General features: G+C 45.5%; 1 protein-coding gene across 9 annotated transcripts in view; it reads left to right on the top strand.

The window, feature by feature from the left end:
• Window positions 1-20,042, top strand: part of TRAK1 (trafficking kinesin protein 1) — a 210,898-nt gene that overhangs the window by 98,280 nt on the left and 92,576 nt on the right. For all 9 annotated transcript variants that reach the window (XM_031663456.1, XM_031663453.1, XM_031663457.1 and 6 more), the window contains one exon: window positions 8,695-8,889. Coding sequence is in view for 5 of the 9 variants with exons in the window: in XM_031663448.1 (XP_031519308.1) it covers window positions 8,695-8,889 (195 nt within the window). In the remaining 4 variants the exon portion in view is untranslated. The remainder of the gene's footprint in view (window positions 1-8,694; window positions 8,890-20,042) is intronic.

Below are 20,042 nucleotides of genomic sequence, written 5' to 3'. Positions count from 1 at the left end.
GCGCTGGTTTCCTGCCATTGTCTCTTTGTGGTATTCCTTTCTCCCTTCTCCTGTTCCTCTCTCTTCCTTTGCTTTTGCTTGAGCTTTCTCTCACCAGGTTTTCCCTCTTTCTCTCTACTGTCTTTGGTTCTTTTCCCCTTGCTGTTTTCTCAGATCTCCTGCCAACCGGGCGAGTGTCTAGGTCTACTTTCCTTCTAGACAGCTCTTCTGCAGACTCTGCTCACCTTTTAGCTACTCAGGTCTCTGTTCTTCTGGGCTTAGAGGCCTTAAGCTCCAGCGTGCAGGCACGAAGGCCCAGAAACCCTGTTGGAATGATCACACTCCCTCTCTGGGGGTGGCCACCACTCAGAGCATTTAACTCCTCTGTGGAGGAGGAGGTCCCTTGATCCTAGATAGGCTGACTTCTTCTGAGAGCCAGAGTTCTGTATTTCTTCTTTTCTTTTTTTTGGTTTTTTGAGACCGAGTCTGGCTCTGTCACCAGGCTGGAGTGCAGTGGCCCGATCTCAGCTCACCGCCCAACCTCTGCCTCCTGGGTTCAAGCGATTCTCCTGCCTCAGCCTCCCGAGTAGCTGGGATTACAGGCACGCGCTGCCACGCCCAGCTAATTTTTGTATTTTTAGTAGAGATGGGGTTTCACCATGTTGGCCAGGATGGTCTCAATCTCCTGACCTTGTGATCCACTCACCTCGGCCTCCCAAAGTGCTGTATTTTCATTGTTTTTAGACAGAGTTTCGCTCTGTCGCCCAGGCTGGAGTGCAGTGGTGTGATCTTGGCTCACTGCAACCTCTGCCTCCCGGGTTCAAGCAGTTCTTCCTGCTTCAGTCTCCCGAGTAGCTGGGATTACAGGTGTCCACCATCACGCCTGGCTAATTTTTTTTTTTTTTTTTTTTTTGTATTTTTAGTAGAAATGGAGTTTCACCATGTTGGCCAGGCTGGTTTTGAACTCCTGACCTCAAAGTGATCCTCCCGCCTTGGCCTCCCAAAGTGCTGGGATTACAGATGTGAGCCACCGCACCCCGCTGAGATCTGTATTTTTATATGAGGTTCTCTGAGTGTTAAATGTTGGACACTAATGTAGAGCTATTGCTTTCGCTGTAAAATGTAAGCATTGTCTCAGGCACCTGGCAGGTTTTGTGAAGCTGGCATGTCACCTGAGCATCCGTGCAAACCCCTAGATGGAGGAGGCTCCTTCTAGCCGGCCTCCTCCTAGCTGCTCTCTGCAGGTGAGGATCTAGCCCCAGTCAGGTGGAGAATGGACACAGCTGCTTCTACCACTCCACACCTTCCAGGTGCCAAGCGGGCTCCAGCACTCTTTCCTCACTCCCAGGCGGCCCTAACTGAAACCTACATCCTGGGTAGGAAGGTCCATTCCAAATCTTATGCCTTGAAAAAAACGTAGGAAGGGTTATACCTCTGAAGAGGTAAAGCGTCCTTTTAGGTTATTTTACTTTTTTTTTTTTTTTTTTTTTTTTTTGAGACGGAGTCTCGCTCTGTCGCCCAGGCTGGAGTGCAGTGGCCGGATCTCAGCTCACTGCAAGCTCTGCCTCCCGGGTTTACGCCATTCTCCTGCCTCAGCCTCCGGAGTAGCTGGGACTACAGGCGCCCGCCACCTCGCCCGGCTAGCTTTTTGTATTTTTTTAGTAGAGACGGGGTTTCACCGGGTTAGCCAGGATGGTCTCGATCTCCTGACCTCGTGATCCACCCATCTCGGCCTCCCAAAGTGTTGGGATTACAGGCTTGAGCCACCGCGCCCGGCGGTTATTTTACTTTCAAAGTGGTGCCGTAAGAATGGTGGGGATGGGACTGACATCTGCTGAGCAATTGAGGGGACATTTACTATCCCATGGGACTTTCCTGTATGCTGGATAAAGACCTAGGGGCATACTTAGGTGGGTTTGAAAAGACCTTGACACTAGATGGCTCCACCTGCCTCATGCTGCAGGCTGGGCGTGTGTCTGTCCTGGGTAGGCAGGGGATTCACAGACTAGATCTGCCACCGGCTGTTGCTCTCTGCTTCCCTTGTTCCATCACTCATCTCACGCTTACTGTTGCCTGGCAAAGTAGTAAGGGCTGGGCTGAAGGTAAGGTGGATAATTCAAAGCCTTTTCTTTTGAGAGGCTCACAATTAGTAGGGAAGAGCCACAGAGAATACACTTCGAACATCGTAGTGAAGTCATTTATGTACTGAGTACTGTGGAAGCCAGAGAAGAGAGGTTAAGGGAGGCTTTGCAATACAGAGTGACATTTGAATGATATTTTAAGATGAAGTTTGCTAGGCAGTGAAGGGCATTCTAGGGAGCCAAAACAGCTGGTATAGAAACTTAGATTTGTGAAAAAAAAGTGTTTGGAAAATGGTGAGAAGTTGGTATGCCTTAAGTGAAGGGAAATTGGAGAAAATAGCAGAGGCTGGGCTTGGTAAGAAAGGCTATTCTGGTGTTGAGTTAGCTGCTTTAACAGAGACCAGAGTAATTGGAATTGTGGCCTCAATAAGGTAGCCGTTTATTCTTTTGCTTTTTTTTTTTTTTTTTTTTGAGAGGGAGTCTCGCTCTGTAGCCCAGGCTGGAGTACAGTGGCCCAATCTCGGCTCACTGCAAGCTCCGCCTCCCGGGTTCACGCCATTCTCCTGCCTCAGCCTCCTGAGTAGCTGGGACTACAGGTACACGCCACCTCGCCCAGCTAATTTTTTGTATTTTCAGTAGAGACGGGGTTTCACCGTGTTAGCCAGGATAGTCTCGATCTCCTAACCTCGTGATCTGCCCACCTTGGCCTCTCAAAGTGCTGGAATTACAGGCGTGAGCCACCGTGCCCGGCCATTTCTTTGGCTTTTAAAAGTCCAAGTGGAAGGAGGCCCAGGACCTGTCTCTCCACCAGGGTGTTTCAGGCAGCTGAGGTAGCTCTGGTCATTTCCTGGGCATTGCCTTTACTAATTCAGCTGAGCATGGCTCCAGTACCAGCCCAACTCTGCAACTGCAGAAAGGGCATGACTTGGAAGTTCTGTTACATCCTGTTAACCAGGCATGTGGACACACCTTACTACAGGGAAAGCTGGGAAACAGTTTCTAGATGGGTGGCTGTGGGCCCAGCCACATCTTGGGGGTTGCATGACCAAAAGGAAGAAGTGGAGAGTGTGTACTGGGAAACACTCAGTAGCGTCTCCCATAGAAACGTAGAGGCAGAATGATGAAGCACTTTGTAGGGAGCTGGGAGGTTTTAAGGAAGAGCAATAGCATGATTTAAAAAGCTCTTTGGGAGGCTAAGCTGGGAGTGTTATTTGAGGGCAGGAGTTTGAGACTGGCCTGGTCAGCATAGTGAGATTCATTCCATCCCTACTTAAAACAAAAAAAGAATTAAATAAATAAATACAAAGCTATTTTCCAGAAATGATACCAGCTGCCATGTGACTGGCCACCATGGGGCTGTTACAGTAACTGGGCAAGGAGGGGATGCCGAGGGGTAAATCTGCCCTGATGGTTGAGCCTGGCCTTTTGATGGTTTGTCAGGCTGGAGGTCGGTGGGATTCGGGGCTGTTGTTAGTGCATATCTACCTGAAGCCATGGACTTTTGGGCTTTGGGATTGGTCAGGAAATGGATGCCCTTCTTTTGAGACTTATTTGAGAACACATTTTTACAGCTTGTTACCAAAGTGAATTGCAACTGTGGGGAAATGATGTCCACAGAGAGCATAAAGGGTTCCTTTCCTCCAGGGTGGGCCGGCAGTGTCCATTCACAGCAGGAACTTGAATAAACTCCCGTCCTACGCAGGCCCCTGACCCTCTGTGGTTCTGCAGACAAGTTACTAAATTCTTGCCTCTGCTTCCTGTGCTTTAAAGGAGAAAATTATTCCAACACCTCCCTAATTTGTGAGTGGGTTTCATTTTACATGCCTGCCGCATGTATGAAGTCTTCCATCTATTTAGAACAAAAACTTCCTGATGATGACATCCTGGGAATTCCCCAGCATTTCAAGTGCATCCTCCTAGGAACTGGCTAGCAGGTGTTGGAGGGAAGAGCACAACTTTCAGTGGGACAGCTGAGGCTGCTCCTGCCTGATCTGCTGCTTAGTTAGCTGGATCAACTTGACCAACAACATATCCCACAGCCCTTGTGCATCCCAGCTTACTGATCTGTAATAACAGGCAAATCTCTGTGTCCCAGGTTGCTGGGAGGGTGAGACGATGCTCTGGAGTGATGTTCGCCATGCTGAAAGCATTCCTGGGGAATTCTTGAAGACTATTCTGTTACGTTTACCTGACGTCAGGCCTTGAATGTGTCCTCTCCTTGAGGCAAACGTGGTGTCTCCTTCCATAGGGGGTCCGTTGGCCTTGTGGCCAAGGTCAAGGAGAGCTGCACAGGCCATCTCCATAATCCTACCCCATGTCCTAATTCTTTGGGCCTTTAAGGCATCTGAAAATTTGCTGCTAATGTTTATAAGGCTGGTCACAGAAAAATCAAATATACAGAGTTTTTTTTATTTTTATTTTTTTAAGACAGAGTCTTGCTCTGTCACCCAGGCTGGAGTGCAGTGGCGTGATCTTGGCTCACTGTAACCTCTGCCTCCCGGGTTCAAGTGATGCTCTTGCCTCAGCCTCCTGAGTAGCTGGGATTACAGGCGCGCACCACTATGCCTGCGTAATTTTTGTATTTTTAGTGGAGACAGGGTTTCACCATGTTGGCCAGGCAGGTCTCGAATTCCTGACCTCAAGTGATCCACCCGCCTCAGCCTCCCAAAGTGCTGGGATTACAGGTGTGAGCCACTGCGCCTGGGCCAGAGTTTTTTAAAAAGGCATTTTGTCATAGCCTTACCTTTTGATACGTTATCTCACTGGTCATATGCTTTAAGGAAAAAGATATCACATGGGCACAAGGACCCACGCTGTAAATAGGTTGACCTTCAGCCCTGGAAACATGGACCGTCAGCCCTGGCAAATTTTCAGATGCTTTAAAGGCCCAAAGAATGAGGACATGGGGTAGGATTATGGAGATGGCCTGTGCAGCTCTCCTTGACCTTGGCCACAAGGGGTCACCTTATTCTTAGATTTCTTAGAAGGGACCTTTTTTTTTTTTTTTTTTCTTTCTGGAGTTTATTGCTTTCCCCACTACCAAACAGCATTGACACCAGATGATTCTAGCCTGTTGTGTGGGTGTGTCAGGCGGGAATGTGTTGGTTCCCTGCCTGTTCTACTAGGGATAGACTGGCACTGCCTTTTGTGGAGCTGCTGTGGAGACAGTTTGACCAGATCCATGTTTAGCCAAGAGATGCTACCAACTAGGTGTCAACCCTGTTTGGCCCCGTGTTCCATCAGTTACATTGCCAAGACCAGCTCGGTCGGGGAGACCCTAACCCAGCGGCGCTAGAGGAATTAAAGACACACACACAGAAATACAGAGGTGTGAAGTGGGAAATCAGGGGTCTCGCAGCCTTCAGAGCTGAGAGCCCCGAACAGAGATTTACCCACATATTTATTAACAGCAAACCAGTCATTAGCATTGTTTCTATAGATATTAAGTTAACTAAAAGTATCCCTTATGGGAAACGAAGGGATGGGCCGAATGAAAGGATTAGGTTGGGCTAGTTAACTGCAGCGGGACTTGCCCTTAAGGCATAAATGGCTCATGCTATTGTTTGTGGCTTAAGAATGCCTTTAAGTGGTTTTCTGCCCTGGGTGGGCCAGGTGTTCCTTGCCCTCCTTCCTGTAAACCCACAGCCTTTAAGCTTGGGCGTTAGGGCCATTATGAACCTGTCACAATGCTGCAGAGATTTTGTTTATGGCCAGTTTTGGGGCCAGTTTATGGCCAGATTTTGGAGGCTTGCTCCCAACACACATGGTGGCGTTTTATGACTGTGAGTTCTTTCCCAGAGATGAACTTCATGGGAACTCACTCTTTACTTGACAGTGAGAAGAGGAAATATTTGCCTATTACGGGCCCATCTTGAGCCTTTGAATGGTGGTTTATTGCTAGTGGGAGATGGGAAGAAATATGAGAAATCTTCCGCCTTGAGGTTGGGCTATTGCTCTACCTGGGGGAGGACGTAACTTCTGTTCCCAGCAGAGCTTTGCAAAGTGACAGAGCAGGTCTGGTCTTGTTTTTGGCTGGCTGAAATACCAAGTGTACTTGCTGTGACATTTCCCTCATGAGGCAGAGAAGTCCCAGCAGTGAGATGTAGTCCCCCCTCCAGGACTGAACTGCTTTTCTAAAGCACCAAGTAAAATTCTAAATGTCCTCACCTTCTCATTTTTAACCCTTTCCTTGGCATTTTGGAAAACCATGCCAACTCCCTGAGTGGAAATGCTCTATGGCGAAGGTTTGCATATTGAATTGAGGGAGAGCTGTTAGTATGGAATGGTAGGAAGCTGCAGGAGGTAGGTGGGTGCTGACAGGTGTTTTCAGTGGGCTCCTGCCCAAAGGGTCATGAGTCATTACGCTCTCTTTTCTCATAAATCCATAATTTTTTCACCTGTTGAGTGGCCTTCTTATTTGACACAAAGTCTCTGGCATTGCTCTTCTTCCAGGCAGAGGTGTTCCATGTTCTACCTGAGTGTGTACAGCCCCCACAGTTACTGCCTTACTGCCTTCCTGGCCTTGGCTCAAGCAGGGGGAACAGGGAAGGGACTGGTCCTCTCTGCTGTTCCTGCTTTGGTTCTGCAGTGAATCCCTGCCCCTGGCCCTTCCTGCTCCTTCTGACAGTAGCCTCCCGTGTGGAGCACCCCAGGATCTACTCCCACTGACTGCACCAGTCATTTCCTGTGCGTGTGTAGACATGTACGTATGTGTGAATGAATGCTCATATGTAAGACTGGGCCTTTCTCCTTTAATTTGATCTTACCATATTTAGGAATACCTCATACTTTTGGTTCGTCCTCAGCATCTCCTCTTTATTTTCCCATGCTGTTGTGTGGTTTTATTTGTCACAAGTGATTTCCCCCCCTTCTAACATCTTGGAGAGGGATGGAGACCGAAGAGTGAGTTTGGTCCTCCACTTGATCCAGGTTCTCATTTTTGTTTTCTACTTCAAAGCAGCAACATGGTACTGTGACTTTGATAAGAATTGACCTCAGGCCCAGCAAGATTTCTCATGCCTGTAATCCCAGCACTTTGGGGGGCCAAGGCAGGAGGATTGCGTGAGCCCAGGAGTTCAAGACCCACCTGGGCAACATAGGGGGACCTTGTCTCTACAAAAAATAAAATTAGCTGGGTTTGGTGGTGCACATCAGTGGTCCTGGCTACTCGGGAGGCCAAAGTGGGAGGAATGCTAGGAGGTCAAGGCTGCAGTGAGCCAAGATTGTGCCACTGCATTCCAGCCTGGGCAACAGAGTGAGACACTGTCTTAAAAAAAAATAAGAAACAACCTCAGTAATATTCTTATCTTTTGAATAATTTTTCTTTGTTGAAGACTCATTCCTAGAACAAAATACCAAGTTAAGTCTCCTGTCCTGTCTAGTTGTGTGCACCACAAGCACTTGGTTTGTTTATGGGTTGACGGAACCACTGCTGCTCCCATGGGCCGTTTCCCATCATAGGTGTCAAATGCCTTATGCACAATGGGCTGATACAGTATGAAGCCAGAATTAGTTGATAGATAATGATCACTCACCCATTAGCACTTGTTTAATTCAGTGTCTGTGTTCTCCTTTGATGAGTAAGCACTGGGATAGAGAAGTAAGGTACATGTCCTGGTTATGTTTGCCATGTTGTCATGTTTGCAGTTTAAAGGCCTGCATTAATGTGCTTTGTGTGAATTGGTTCTCCGTCACAGGCATTAGTATGCACCCCCTGAGCACAGCCTGGGCCAAGAGCTATGGTGTACAGGTGGTGGATCAAGGGTAGCTGTGTATGGAAGTTTGCCCTCTCCTAACTAGATGAATCAGATGCTGAAATACCCACAAGACACTTAATAAGTCTAGTAACTGAAGTTCTGACAAAATGGCATGTCACTGTAGAAAGGGTAAGAGAGACTAATTCTGCTTGGTGTGCTCAAAACACCAGTATGTCAGGTGGTATTCAAGGTATTCCTTAAAGGATGGGCGCCTATCGGTATAATTGCTGGATGCCCCATAAGGATATAAGTGTTTCAAGGGCAGGACCATGACTCTTATGTTCACCACTGTGTCTCCTATGCCCCTGGTACTCAGGATACAAATGGATGCATGGATGGAAGGAAGGAAGTGTGGATGAATGAACAAATGAATGAATAAATTAAATGAAGGCAAAATTCTAGATGGGAGGATAGTTTGAATGGTAAAAGAGTGGCAAGAAGAAGTTAGGCATATTGGTGAAATTAATACCGGCTCGGCAGACATGTAGAACACTTGAAGGAGAATGGCCAGAGAAAGGGTTGGAGGAAAGACTTAACTCAGATGATAAAAGCTCAAAAACTTTGGCTTTTCTTCCTAAATAGTGGAAAGACTTAACTCAGATGATAAAAGCTCAAAACCTTTGGCTTTTCTTCCTAAATAGTGGACACTAAACAACAGGAAACATTTGGGTAGGTCTTGGCCGTAAGCGTGCACAATTAATTCAAAGTTTTGAGAATATAATTTAAATTGGAAAAGGATTCCTGACATAGGCTTGTCTGGCTTCTTCATGCTGTAGATAGATAACCAAAGATGGCTGCTGCAGGCTACAAGTTTAGTTAACTAGCAGCAAGGCCATAACCATTTCTGGGCTCTCATTTCTTGGTTGTCTTGTCTTTAGATGTGTGCAACAGCACCGATCTTCCGGAAGTCGAGATCATTAGCCTGCTGGAGGAGCAGCTGCCCCATTATAAGTTAAGAGCCGACACCATCTACGGTTATGACCACGACGACTGGCTCCATACACCTCTCATTTCTCCAGATGCCAACATTGACCTCACAACCGAGCAAATTGAAGAGACGCTAAAATACTTCCGTAAGTAGTTGTCCATGCGTATTGTGGTGGCAGTATCATGACCAGTTCTTCTTAGTCATGGCCCCAAATAAGATCTTGTACTGGCTACCCTGTGCTGTGGCTTGCCACCTTTGGAAAGGTGGTCAAAGAAATGCGACTGTAGGGGTTAACCACATGAAACGTCCCAATTTTAAATGTTCTGAATAGAAATTTTAGAGGAGTGAGGATCAAGTTAAGATTTTCATTTGAACCAACTTTTTATTTATTTATTTTTTGAGATGGAGTCTGGCTCTCTTGCCCAGGCTGGAGTGCAATGGTGCTATCTTGGCTCATTGCAACCTCTGCCTCCTGGGTTCAAACGATTCTCCTGCCTCAGCCTCCCGAGTAGCTGGGGCTACAGGCACGCACTACCATGCCCAGCTAATTTTTGTATTTTTAGTAGAGATGGGGCTTTACCATGTTGTCCAGACTGACCAACCTGGCCACTCCTGACCTTAAGCCACCCACCTTGGCCTCCCAGAGTGCTGGGATTATAGGTGGGAGCCAACTTTTTTTTTTTTTTTTTGACTGTACAGAAGATTTTGAAAATGTTCCTATTTCTGTTTCTTAGCAAAAGTACCACAAGTCCTTAGAAACTCAATGGGAAGGAGTTTGTCTAAATTTAAAACCAAAGATATTGGGAACATTCAGGCTGCTCATTTATGTGACATAGCAAAACATGTATACCAAGGCTGATAACTCTCATGTGAAAGCTCACTAAGCTGGTTATTTGGAGAGTCCAAATACCGCTGCAGCAGCAAACCAGTCATGCTGATGGGCTGCAGAGTGGATACCTGGTAGGGTGAGCAGTAAACTAGGTGAGTGTTTTCAGTGTGGTCATGATGGCCAGGGTGTGAAACTTGATATTGCACAGTTGTAAAAAAAAAAAAAGGATAATTTTAAAAATGAATACTTTATGATTCTGATGTTTATTCAAAATGTGCCCTTTTAGAAGTAATTTCACTCTTTAAAAACTTATGGCAGCCAATAATTTATATATCTATCACTGTGTCACTTAAAAAAAAGGATACCAGTCCTTCTACCTGCAGATAACTTGGGTCAAAACCAGCTTATGTCTCATCTCTAAAAATTTCTTATAATTATTTTCACTAATACAGGCTGATCTCTCCAATATTCTTGAATTTGTGAGATTATTTATAATAAACAAGTTGGTTTGGTACTACAAGTTTCTCCTTTAGGGCGTGTCTAGGGATGTTTTCAGGTTCTCTTTATTAGATATTAATAAGAAAAAAGTGTCGCTTACATTGACCCATAAACCCTACAGAGTCTTTGTGAATACTGCAGATAATCAATTTCAGTAGGGATGATAATAGAATAATCCACATCAGGGTAGTTGTGAAGCATGTTAGACTTGTACTTGAAGTTGAAGCTTTAGAATTTCTAGTGTGTCTTGTAGCATATAGGAGGCTCCTGGCAAGTCATTTTGTTGATTCATGACGTCTGTACCACCAAGGAGATATGTGGTATCGTGTGGAAAACCGAGTCTGCAGTAACCTCCTTGGTAGATTTTGTATTTGCTTTTTTCAGACTGTAGATGTCTGCAAAAAAAAAAAAAAAAAAAAAAAAATTCACAAGAGAACAATAGGGTTTGTAACAGAATTATTTTTTGGGCCTCTCTGTGTTACTTACCTTTCCTTAGGAGACCCTCTTGTGATCCTGCAGTACCTATCATGGCCATTTCTGTCACAGGAGGCTCCTGGGTCCCACTCATACAGTTTTTTTTTCTTTTTTGAGATGGAGTCTCACTCTGTCACCCAGGCTGGACGGCAGTGGCGCGATCTCTGCTCACCGCAAGCTCTGTCTCCCGGGTTCAGGCCATTCTTCTGCCTCTGCCTCCCAAGTAGCTGGGATTACAGGCGCCCGCCACCTCACCCGGCTAATTTTTTTTTTTTTTTGTATTTTTAGTAGAGACAGGGTTTCACCATGTGAGCCAGGATGGTCTTAATCTCCTGACCTCGTGATCCACCTGCCTTGGCCTCCCAAAGTGCTGGGATTAATTACAGGCATGAGCCACCGTGCCTGGCAACTTTTTTTTTTTTTTGGAGGCAGGGTTTTGCTCTGTTGCCCAGGCTGGGGTGCAGTGGTACACATATGGCTTACTGCAGCTTTGACTTCCTGGCCTCAAGCAACCTTCCCACCTCAGCTTCCTGAGTAGCTAGGACTATATGTATGTATCACCAAGCCCAGCTAATTTTTAATCTTTTTTTTTTTTTTTTGAGAGTTGGGGTCCCCCTATGTTGCCCAGGCTGGTGTCAAACTCCAGGCCTCAAACAATCCTCCTGCTTCAGCCTCCCAAAGTGCTAGGAAATCAGGTATGAGCCACTGCACTTGGCACCATTCACACTTTGATTAATCACTGACATTTACAGTGTAATTGGAAGACCATCCATGGGCAACACTACACAATTTTCAGAGAACATTGGCACAAATTGCCTCATTTCATTCCTGTAAAACGCCTGCAGTTGGGTAGGGCTGGTTTTATTATAGGTGAAATGGATGTGTGAAAGGCTCAGTGTTCACTCCATGACACTGAGCCACAGTTTCTAAAATCTGTTTAACAGGAGACTTGAGGCTGGGCACTGTGGTTCACGCCTGTAATCCCAGCTCTTTGGGAGGCCCAGGTGGGCGAGTCACCTGAGGTTGGGAGTTTGAGACCAGCCTGACCAACATGGAGAAACCATGGTGGCACATGCCTGTAATCCCAGTTACTGGGGAGGCTGAGGCAGGAGAATCACTTAAACCTGAGAGGCGGAGGTTGCAGTGAGCCAAGATCGCAACATTGCACTCCAGCCTGGGCAACAAGAGTGAAACTCCATCTCAAAACAAGCAAGCAAACAAACAAACAAACAAATAGTAGATTTGAACAGAGGGAGAGTGTCTTTTTTGTTTCTTTGCTTTGTTTTTAATTATACAGTTAGGAAAAAGAAGAAATCCTGGTGAGTTTGGCAGTAGATAACACAACTTATAATAAAACTGGAAGAACCAAAATAAACATTGAGCAGAGATTCTGAAAGTTCTTAGAGCATGCTTACGTCAAAGCCTTAACTTAATTCTGTATCTTCTTCTGTGGTTCCTGTAGTTAGAGCAACATAGCTATTTCCTAAATGTCTGTCAGTTGAATGATCAGGTGTTAACTCTTAAATACAGGACCCTGTAGAGCGGAGCTCTCTCACTGAGGTCCTGCGACCCCTAAAGGGTCTGTAGAGAGAATTTAGGGGTTCCATGCACTTATAAAGGGGAAAAAAATAGCACTTTTATTTTTATTAACTTCTAACTGATATGCAGCATTTCCTTTAATTATGAACATAGACACACATAGGCACAGTGGTGTTAGCAGGACCTGTGATATTGTCACCAGTAGAAATCACAGATATTTTCATGTCATGCTTCAGTGGAAGCAGATACTTTGAGTTACTGCCTTTGCTCATCACTGCCATGAAATTACATTTGTTGTTAAATGTGCTAATAGATCTTTTATTTCATGTTACAGTTGGGTAGAGCTGTTTTTATTATAGGTGAAATGGACGTGTAGAAGGCTCAATGTTGTAGAATACTGTGTTATGGAATATGTCTTATTTATTTAGATCTTTTATTTCTTTTATTCTTTAATAAAGAAGCACTTATCAGATATCACAGACTTTTTTTGTTGTTGTTCATATCCCAGAGTTTTCCAAGTTTTAGATGCAATCGTTTTCCTTTGCAGTCCTTTGTATTTTATGTCTTCAAAGCTTTCTTCTGAGGAGGTGTCTGTGAGCCTTGCCAAATTGGCAGAGGGGTCACCAGAAGGCACTGGTTCAGAGTCCTGCTGTGTGCATGGTATCCTTTTTGGGTTTCGTGTGTTTGTTTACAAGTGTGTAACCCAGGAGATGCTGTGACTCACCAGTGTGTTGCATCAGTTTTGAGGCGTGTGAGAAGACAAGGCAGCCTGCATTGATTAGGGCAGAGGTTCTCGGTTGTGGGTGGGCATGGGGATAAGGAGCGCTGGGATTCCGATATGCTCCCCTGGATGAGAAATCCTACAGAAGAGGGCCAGCTACACATTGCTACGCAGATCAGAGCAGACACGGCCCCTTCCTTCACGTCCTCCCCCTGAGTGGAGAAACGCGGCTTTACCTTTTAAATTTGGTCCTCACTTGGCTTCCTAAGAAGAGGCGAGAAAGCTTTGGGCATCCACCTTTGCCAGGTGGTAGCATGACATTTTCAGAGAAGTTTTAGTGCTTCTCGTAGTCAGGTGGGTTTATAACTCCTGAGTCTGAGAAACACAGAAAATTAAAATGACCCACAAAACAGATATACCCACAACGATGGGACATTTGGGAGAAAGCATAGTCAACATATGGTACTTGCAGTGTGCTGGGTAATCCTCAGAGTGGCCTGAATTTAATGCTCTTGCATTCTGCAGATGAGGACGACGAGGCTCAGGGAAGTTAAGGAAAAGTCACGTACCTAGCAAGGTGAGTCAGACCTAGTTTGTCTGGTTTGACTCCATCTCTTACCCAGTATCTCAGATTAGCTACAAAGGGGACAAGAAAACTTCTTGTTTAAGAATGAAACCCATCAGGTGAAATACAAGAAAACCAAAAACCCCATCAAAACCTTAGTTTCAAAATCTGTCAATAGCTTATTTATTTATAAAATATATGTCTAACATATTGAAAATTCATTTTTTTTCATGGTTCGGGGCATTGTCCCAAGTGACCCTTAGCTTGATACAGCTTAATTTGAAGATGAGGTTTCTTTCTTCCCTGTGATTTTCACCTCCATCCTGTGACGTGTAGGTCACACTTCCCTAATCCCTGGTGGAAATGACAGTGTGTGCTATAGACTTTTGTAGTCACATAACACACAGCAGACACCAGACATGAAAGCTGCTGCATTGGTCTTTGGGTGGCTATGGAACTCTTTTTGGTCCCTTCTTCCAGGGACTCCTGTATGTAACTTTTTGATTAAGAAGCATTGATTGAGGGAAAAAAAAAAATCCGTATCTCACCTGCATATGATCTGCTGACCACCCTCCCTGAGTTTACCTGGAGCAGCCTTTTTCCTAAGAAGAGAAGGTTATGAAGCAGATAAAGTTTCATAATATTGTTCCATCATTTGTTTTTACTGTAAAGTAATATTAAGGAATAAGCCAACAGTATTTACTGAGTGACTGGTATTCACCTCTAACCCTTTGAGGACTTGTTTGCATTCCAGCTCAGGTTTTCTGACTAAGGAGATAAAAACATCTCCTGGACTATTTATTTTTTTCCAAGACCTAACCCAAGGACTTTGCACTGGGTTGGACCAATGCAGGCAGCTCTTGAGGCCTTCAGTGCCATCCTACCCTGAGTTGCTTACCTTGCTTATGTCGGGGGAGGGGGGGGTCAGGAACCTGCATATTAAACCAGCTCCCCTTGCCATTTTAACTTTTAAAAATTGAATTTAAAATTAAACAACAACAACAAGACCTTTAATCTAGTCCAACCATCGTTGTTCACATGGGGCCTCTGAGGTGCGGAGTGCATTGACTTGCCAAGCCTTGCATAGCCAGGGTATGTGGGGCCAGGAATTGTGTGCAGGTCTCCCCACGACTCTAGAGTTGTGTCCATAAAGTAGAACCTACAGTAATATTATTATACCTCCGTTTTCACCTTTGCTCATTCACTTGTGTCCACACGGTCACAGGCGTAGCAAGCGTTTATACAGTTGGTTTTATGGATGCGCACAACGAACCTCATGTGTTTTACTTATGCAAGGCTCATCCGAGGAGAGTGGGAATTTACTCAAGGTAAAGCATGAGGAGCCAGAGTATCTGGCATGGGGTTTATTTTTTATTTTTATTTTTTTTTATTTATTTATTTATTTATTTTTTTAAATTTATTTATTATTATTATACTTTAAGTTGTAGGGTACATGTGCATAACATGCAGGTTTGTTACATATGTATACTTGTGCCATGTTAGTCTGCTGCACCCATCAACTCGTCATTTACATCAGGTATAACTCCCAATGCAATCCCTCCCCCCTCCCCCCTCCCCATGATAGGCCCCGGTGTGTGATGTTCCCCTTCCTAAGTCCAAGTGATCTCATTGTTCAGTTCCCACCTATGAGTGAGAACATGTGGTGTTTAGTTTTCTGTTCTTGTGATAGTTTGCTAAGAATGATGGTTTCCAGCTGCATCCATGTCCCTACAAAGGACACAAACTCATCCTTTTTTATGGCTGCATAGTATTCCATGGTGTATATGTGCCACATTTTCTTAATCCAATCTGTCACTAATGGACATTTGGGTTGATTCCAAGTCTTTGCTATTGTGAATAGTGCTGCAATAAACATACGTGTGCATGTGTCTTTATAGCAGCATGATTTATAATCCTTTGGGTATATACCCAGTAATGGGATGGCTGGTTTAATTGGAATCCCTCTACCTCCACCACTGTACCTGGAGGCTCCTGTCTCCCCTCATCCTGTTTGACCCTTGAGCTGGGCCGACACAGTGGTCACTCCCTGCTGGACACTCTCCTGGCTTGACTCCCAGTGCCTCACTTGCTCCCATAGTTCCCTTTTGTCTCTCTGGATAGTCTTTCCAGCCTCTTTCACCAGTTCTTTCTTTTTCTTCTTCCTCTGAACTTCTAAATCAGTGGCTGTCAACCCTGATGCACCTAGAACTTAAAAAAATATAGTCCGGCAGACGCTGTGGCTCATGCCTGTAATCCCAGCACTTTGGGAGGCCGAGGTGGATGGATCACCTGAGATCAGGAGTTTGAGACCAGCCTGGTCAACATGATGAAACTCCGTCTCTACTAAAAATACAAAAATTAGCCAGGCATGGTGGCGTGCACCTGTAATCCTAGCTACTCAGGAGGCTGAGGCAGGAGAATCTCTTGAACCTGGGAGGCAGAGGTTGCAGTGAGCTGAGATTTGTGCCACTGGCACTTCGGCCTAGGTGACAGAGCAGGACTCCATCTAAAAAATAAATAAATAAATAAACAAATAAAAATAAATAAAATTTTAAAAAAATACAGTCCTAGGCCAGGCGTGGTGGCTCACGCCTGGAATCCCATCACTTTAGGAGACCAAGGCAGGCAGATCATATGAGCCCGGAAGTTTGAGACCAGCCTAGGCAACATGATGAAACCTCGTCTCTACAAAAAGTAATTATAATAAAAAAAATACCTGTGTGCGATGGTATGCGTCTTGTAGTCCCAGCTATCGGGAGGCTGAGGTGGTAGGATTGCTTGAGCCTAGGAAGCAGAGGTTGCAGTGAGCCAAGAATATACCATTGCACTCCAGCCTGGGCAACAGAGCGAGACTCTGCCTCAAAAAAAGAAAAAGACAAAAACCAACCCTGGAACCAGTCCCCTGCAGATACCAAAATCCATGGATGCTCAAGTCCCTGATATGAATTGGCAAAGTATTTGCATTTAACCTGTACACATCTTTCCATATATTTTAAGTCTAGATTACTTGTATTACTTGTAAATGCTATTTTTTTTTTTTTTGAGACAATCTCCTGTCACCCAGGATGGAGTCCCTTGGTGCCATGTTGGCTCACTGCATTCTCAACCTTCCAAACTCAAACCATCCTCCCACCTCAGCCCCCTAGTAGCTGGGACTACAGGCACATGCCACCATGCCCAGCCTAAAGTTTTGTATTGTTATTTTATATTGTTTTTTTCCCCCTGAATATTTTTGATCCATGGTAGATACAGAAGGCTGACTATATATCCTCCCCAGGCCCCAACCTCAGGCATAGTCATTCTAATTGATTCTCAGGCGACTGTGATGTACTGCTCTGAATGTTGGTGTGCCCAGCCTGCGTCTGTCTATATCCTCTCTCCCAAGGCTGTAATACCAGCCACATGCTGGTGACTGCCAAATGTATGCCCACCCTGACCTTCCCTTCCTCCCCCAGCCTCATGTACCCACAGACTGAGGTTATTAACTCATCCACTGCAGAAAGTAGATTGTTCCCCCCTCCACACACATTTGTCTTAATAAATACAACATGGTTTACCCTATTTCCATATCCTCCTGGCCATCTACTGGCCCTGTTAATTCTTCCTTCAGATATATCCCAGACCCATTCTCCGACCTGGCTGCTGCCACCCTTGATGAAGTCACTGCCGTCTCATCCCTGGACAGCTGTAACTGCTCTCCCAGCTTCCACTCTTGCTTCTCTGCTGTCCTCTTTGGACCCAGCAGCCTGGCTGGTCTTTTTCTGAAATCCAACTGGGTTATGCTGCTTCTTTGTTTCCCATTGCCGTTTGGATAAAATGCAGAGTCTTCCAAGACTCTGTGACCTGACTCTTGGCTCTCTATCCAGGCAGGCCTCATTCCACCCTGTCCTTACCCTATAGCAGCCCCACCAGTGCTTCCAGACCCTCGAACACACCAAACTCCCATGGCCTTGGGTCATGCCGCTCCCTCGCTACCCCTCTTCCTTTTCTTTTTTTGTTTTGTTTTTAATGTTTTTATTTATTTCTCTTTCTTTTTTCCTTGAGACTGGGTCTTGATATGTTGCCTAGGCTGCCCTCGAACTCCTGGGCTCCAGCACTCCTCCTGCCTCAGCCTTCTGAGTAGGCTGGGATTACAGGTGCATGCTGCTGTGCCCAGCTTCTTTTCTGTTCTTTGGTTCTCAGCAGAAGTGTGCTGTCCATGACAAGCCTTCCTTGACCACCCCATCTGTGGCATACCCCATCTCCGTTGCCTTTTCTTGCCTTCATAGCTTTCATCACTCTTTATTTGCTTATGTAATGATAACCAATAGTGGTAATAATGACTCACATCTACTGAGTGCTTACCACTTGTCAGGGTGGTGCTAAATGCCTTAGCTTTATGAGCACTGCAGGACATAGACACTAGATTTGTTGTAGTACATAATCCTCTCTTCGATTAAATGATTTTTCAAATATATTACAATTGTTTTATCTAAATTGAATTGGCCTTTTAATCCCTAATTGTTTTTCAAGATATTAAAGTTAGTTTACATAGATTTAACACTCTTTTATAGCAATGTAAATGGACTTAAAAAATTTTATAAAGAACACTTTTAATGCTATACATGAAATAATAAACACAATGATATAATTACATTAATCAGCAAAACAGGTGTGAACAAACAGGTTGGGAACACACACACGACCATTTTTCCATTGGGAAAAGGCTCAATTCACAAGAGCCCAGATGCTGAGGCACATAAGACAGTGGTCAGCTGGCTGGCAGTATCAGCAGGCTGTGGGCCCTTCCTTCCTTCCTTCCTCCCTCCCTCCCTCCCTTCCTGCCTTCCCCTTCCCCTTCCCCTCCCCCTCATCTCCCCTCATCTCCCCTCATCTCCCCTCCCCTGCCTCCTTCCTTACCTTTCCTTTTACCTTTCCTTTCCTTTTTCCTTTTGCCTTACCTTACCCTACCTTAATCTTGCTCTATTGCCCAGGCTGGAGTGCAGTGGTGGTGATCATGGCTCACTGCAGCCTCAACCCCTTGGCCTCAAGTGATCCTTCTGCCTCTGCCTCCCGAGTAGCTGGGACTACAGGTGCATGCCACCACACCCAGCTAGTTTTTAAATGTTTCGTAGAGACAGGGTTTTGCCATGTTGCCTCGGCTGTCTCATGCTCCTGGCCTCAAGTGATCCACCTGCCTTGGCCTCCCAAAGTGCTGGGATTACAGGTGTTAGCCACCTCGCCTGGTCTTTTTTTTTTTTTTTTTCTTTAGAGACAGTCTTTCTCCGACAACCAGGCTGGAGTGTAGTGGCGTAATTATAGTTTACTGCAGCCTCGAACTCCTGGCCTCAGGCAATCTTCCTGCTTTCCCTCCCAAAGCTATGGAACTGCAGACAGGAGCCACCATGCCCGGCTGCTTTTTGGGGGCCATGGCAAGTGCAGGCTTGTCAGAGGATTTAGTGGAGAAGCAGGGATTGGTTAAGAAAACCTCTCCACTTCTTGTGTTTCATGCCAGGCAGTGTTTGTAACTTCAGAAGCTGCCCTTCCCTCACCTACCTGCCATGTTATGCTCATTTCACCTACTGTCCCCTGCTGTATAGGGAGTGCCTTGAGGGCAGAGATCATGTTAGTTTTGCTCCCCTTTCTGTACAGAGGGTGGAGCCCAGCTGAAGGAGGAATGTGCTGCTGCTGTCTCTGTATTTCCAGGTACTCCTTGTTGATCTCTAGCCAAGACGAGGAGTCTCCTTATGAGATGTCATCTTTTGAGCTCTTTTGATGGAGGGAATACCACAGTGATGCTTGAACATGAAAAGTCTTGGCACAGTGGCTCACACCCGTAATCCCAACACTTTGGGTGGCTGAGATGGGAGGATTGCTTGAACACAGGCATTTGAGACCATCCTTGGCCGCCAAACGAGACCCCATTTCTACAAAAAAAGAAAAACAAAACAAAAACAAAAAAAACATGAAAAGCCTCATCCAGAGTATTTCCCACTGAGAGTTTTACTTTCAGCCTGTATTTGTGTGGAATTGGACTGTGTGGGAACATTCTAGCTCTCCTCCTCCTCTGACTAGTCATCGCTGGCTTTTTGTCTTTGTGTTTGGCTAAGTCCCCTTTTCTTTTTGGTGTGCTTAGATGTGGACATCTGTCAGTGCTCTGGCTTGGGGTCTCCTCTTGCCTACATCTTCTTTGCTTTGGCTGTTGCCTCTCTGCAGGCGATGGCTATGTTCCTCTCTACTGCCTGGATATGTTGCCGGAATCTCATAGAAACTGAACGTGTGCTTGTCATCCTCACACTAGCTCTTCTTACCACCTGCCTGCCTTCCATAGAAGCCTGGCGTGGACATGCGCCAGGCCCTCACCAATGACCCTGTCCATTCTCAGAGGTGCCTTCCGCTGCTCTCCTAAATCCATAGATGCTAAATTTGTACCTCAATCCTGGTTCTGAAACCTGTTTCTCTGTCATCATAAAGAAATCATGGAGCCTCTCTGTACTTTGGTTTCCTTTTTTGTGGGTTTAAGGAAGATTCTGTGACTTTGTTGGTGATGACATGGCATTGGGAGATAGGGTCCATCTCTGATTTTCAGAGAGAGAAAGTAAGCATGTGTGTCACTGTTTTAGAGAATTGTGGCACCTACCCTGTTCTTCAACTCTTGGTGCCTGGCCTTATAATGAACACAAATGATCTTTA

Source organism: Papio anubis, chromosome 2, assembly GCF_008728515.1.
Source record: "Papio anubis isolate 15944 chromosome 2, Panubis1.0, whole genome shotgun sequence".
NCBI classification, from domain to species: domain Eukaryota; kingdom Metazoa; phylum Chordata; class Mammalia; order Primates; family Cercopithecidae; genus Papio; species Papio anubis.
The sequence above is the reverse complement of the archived record's forward strand: the minus strand, read 5'-3'. Positions and strand labels throughout refer to the sequence as shown.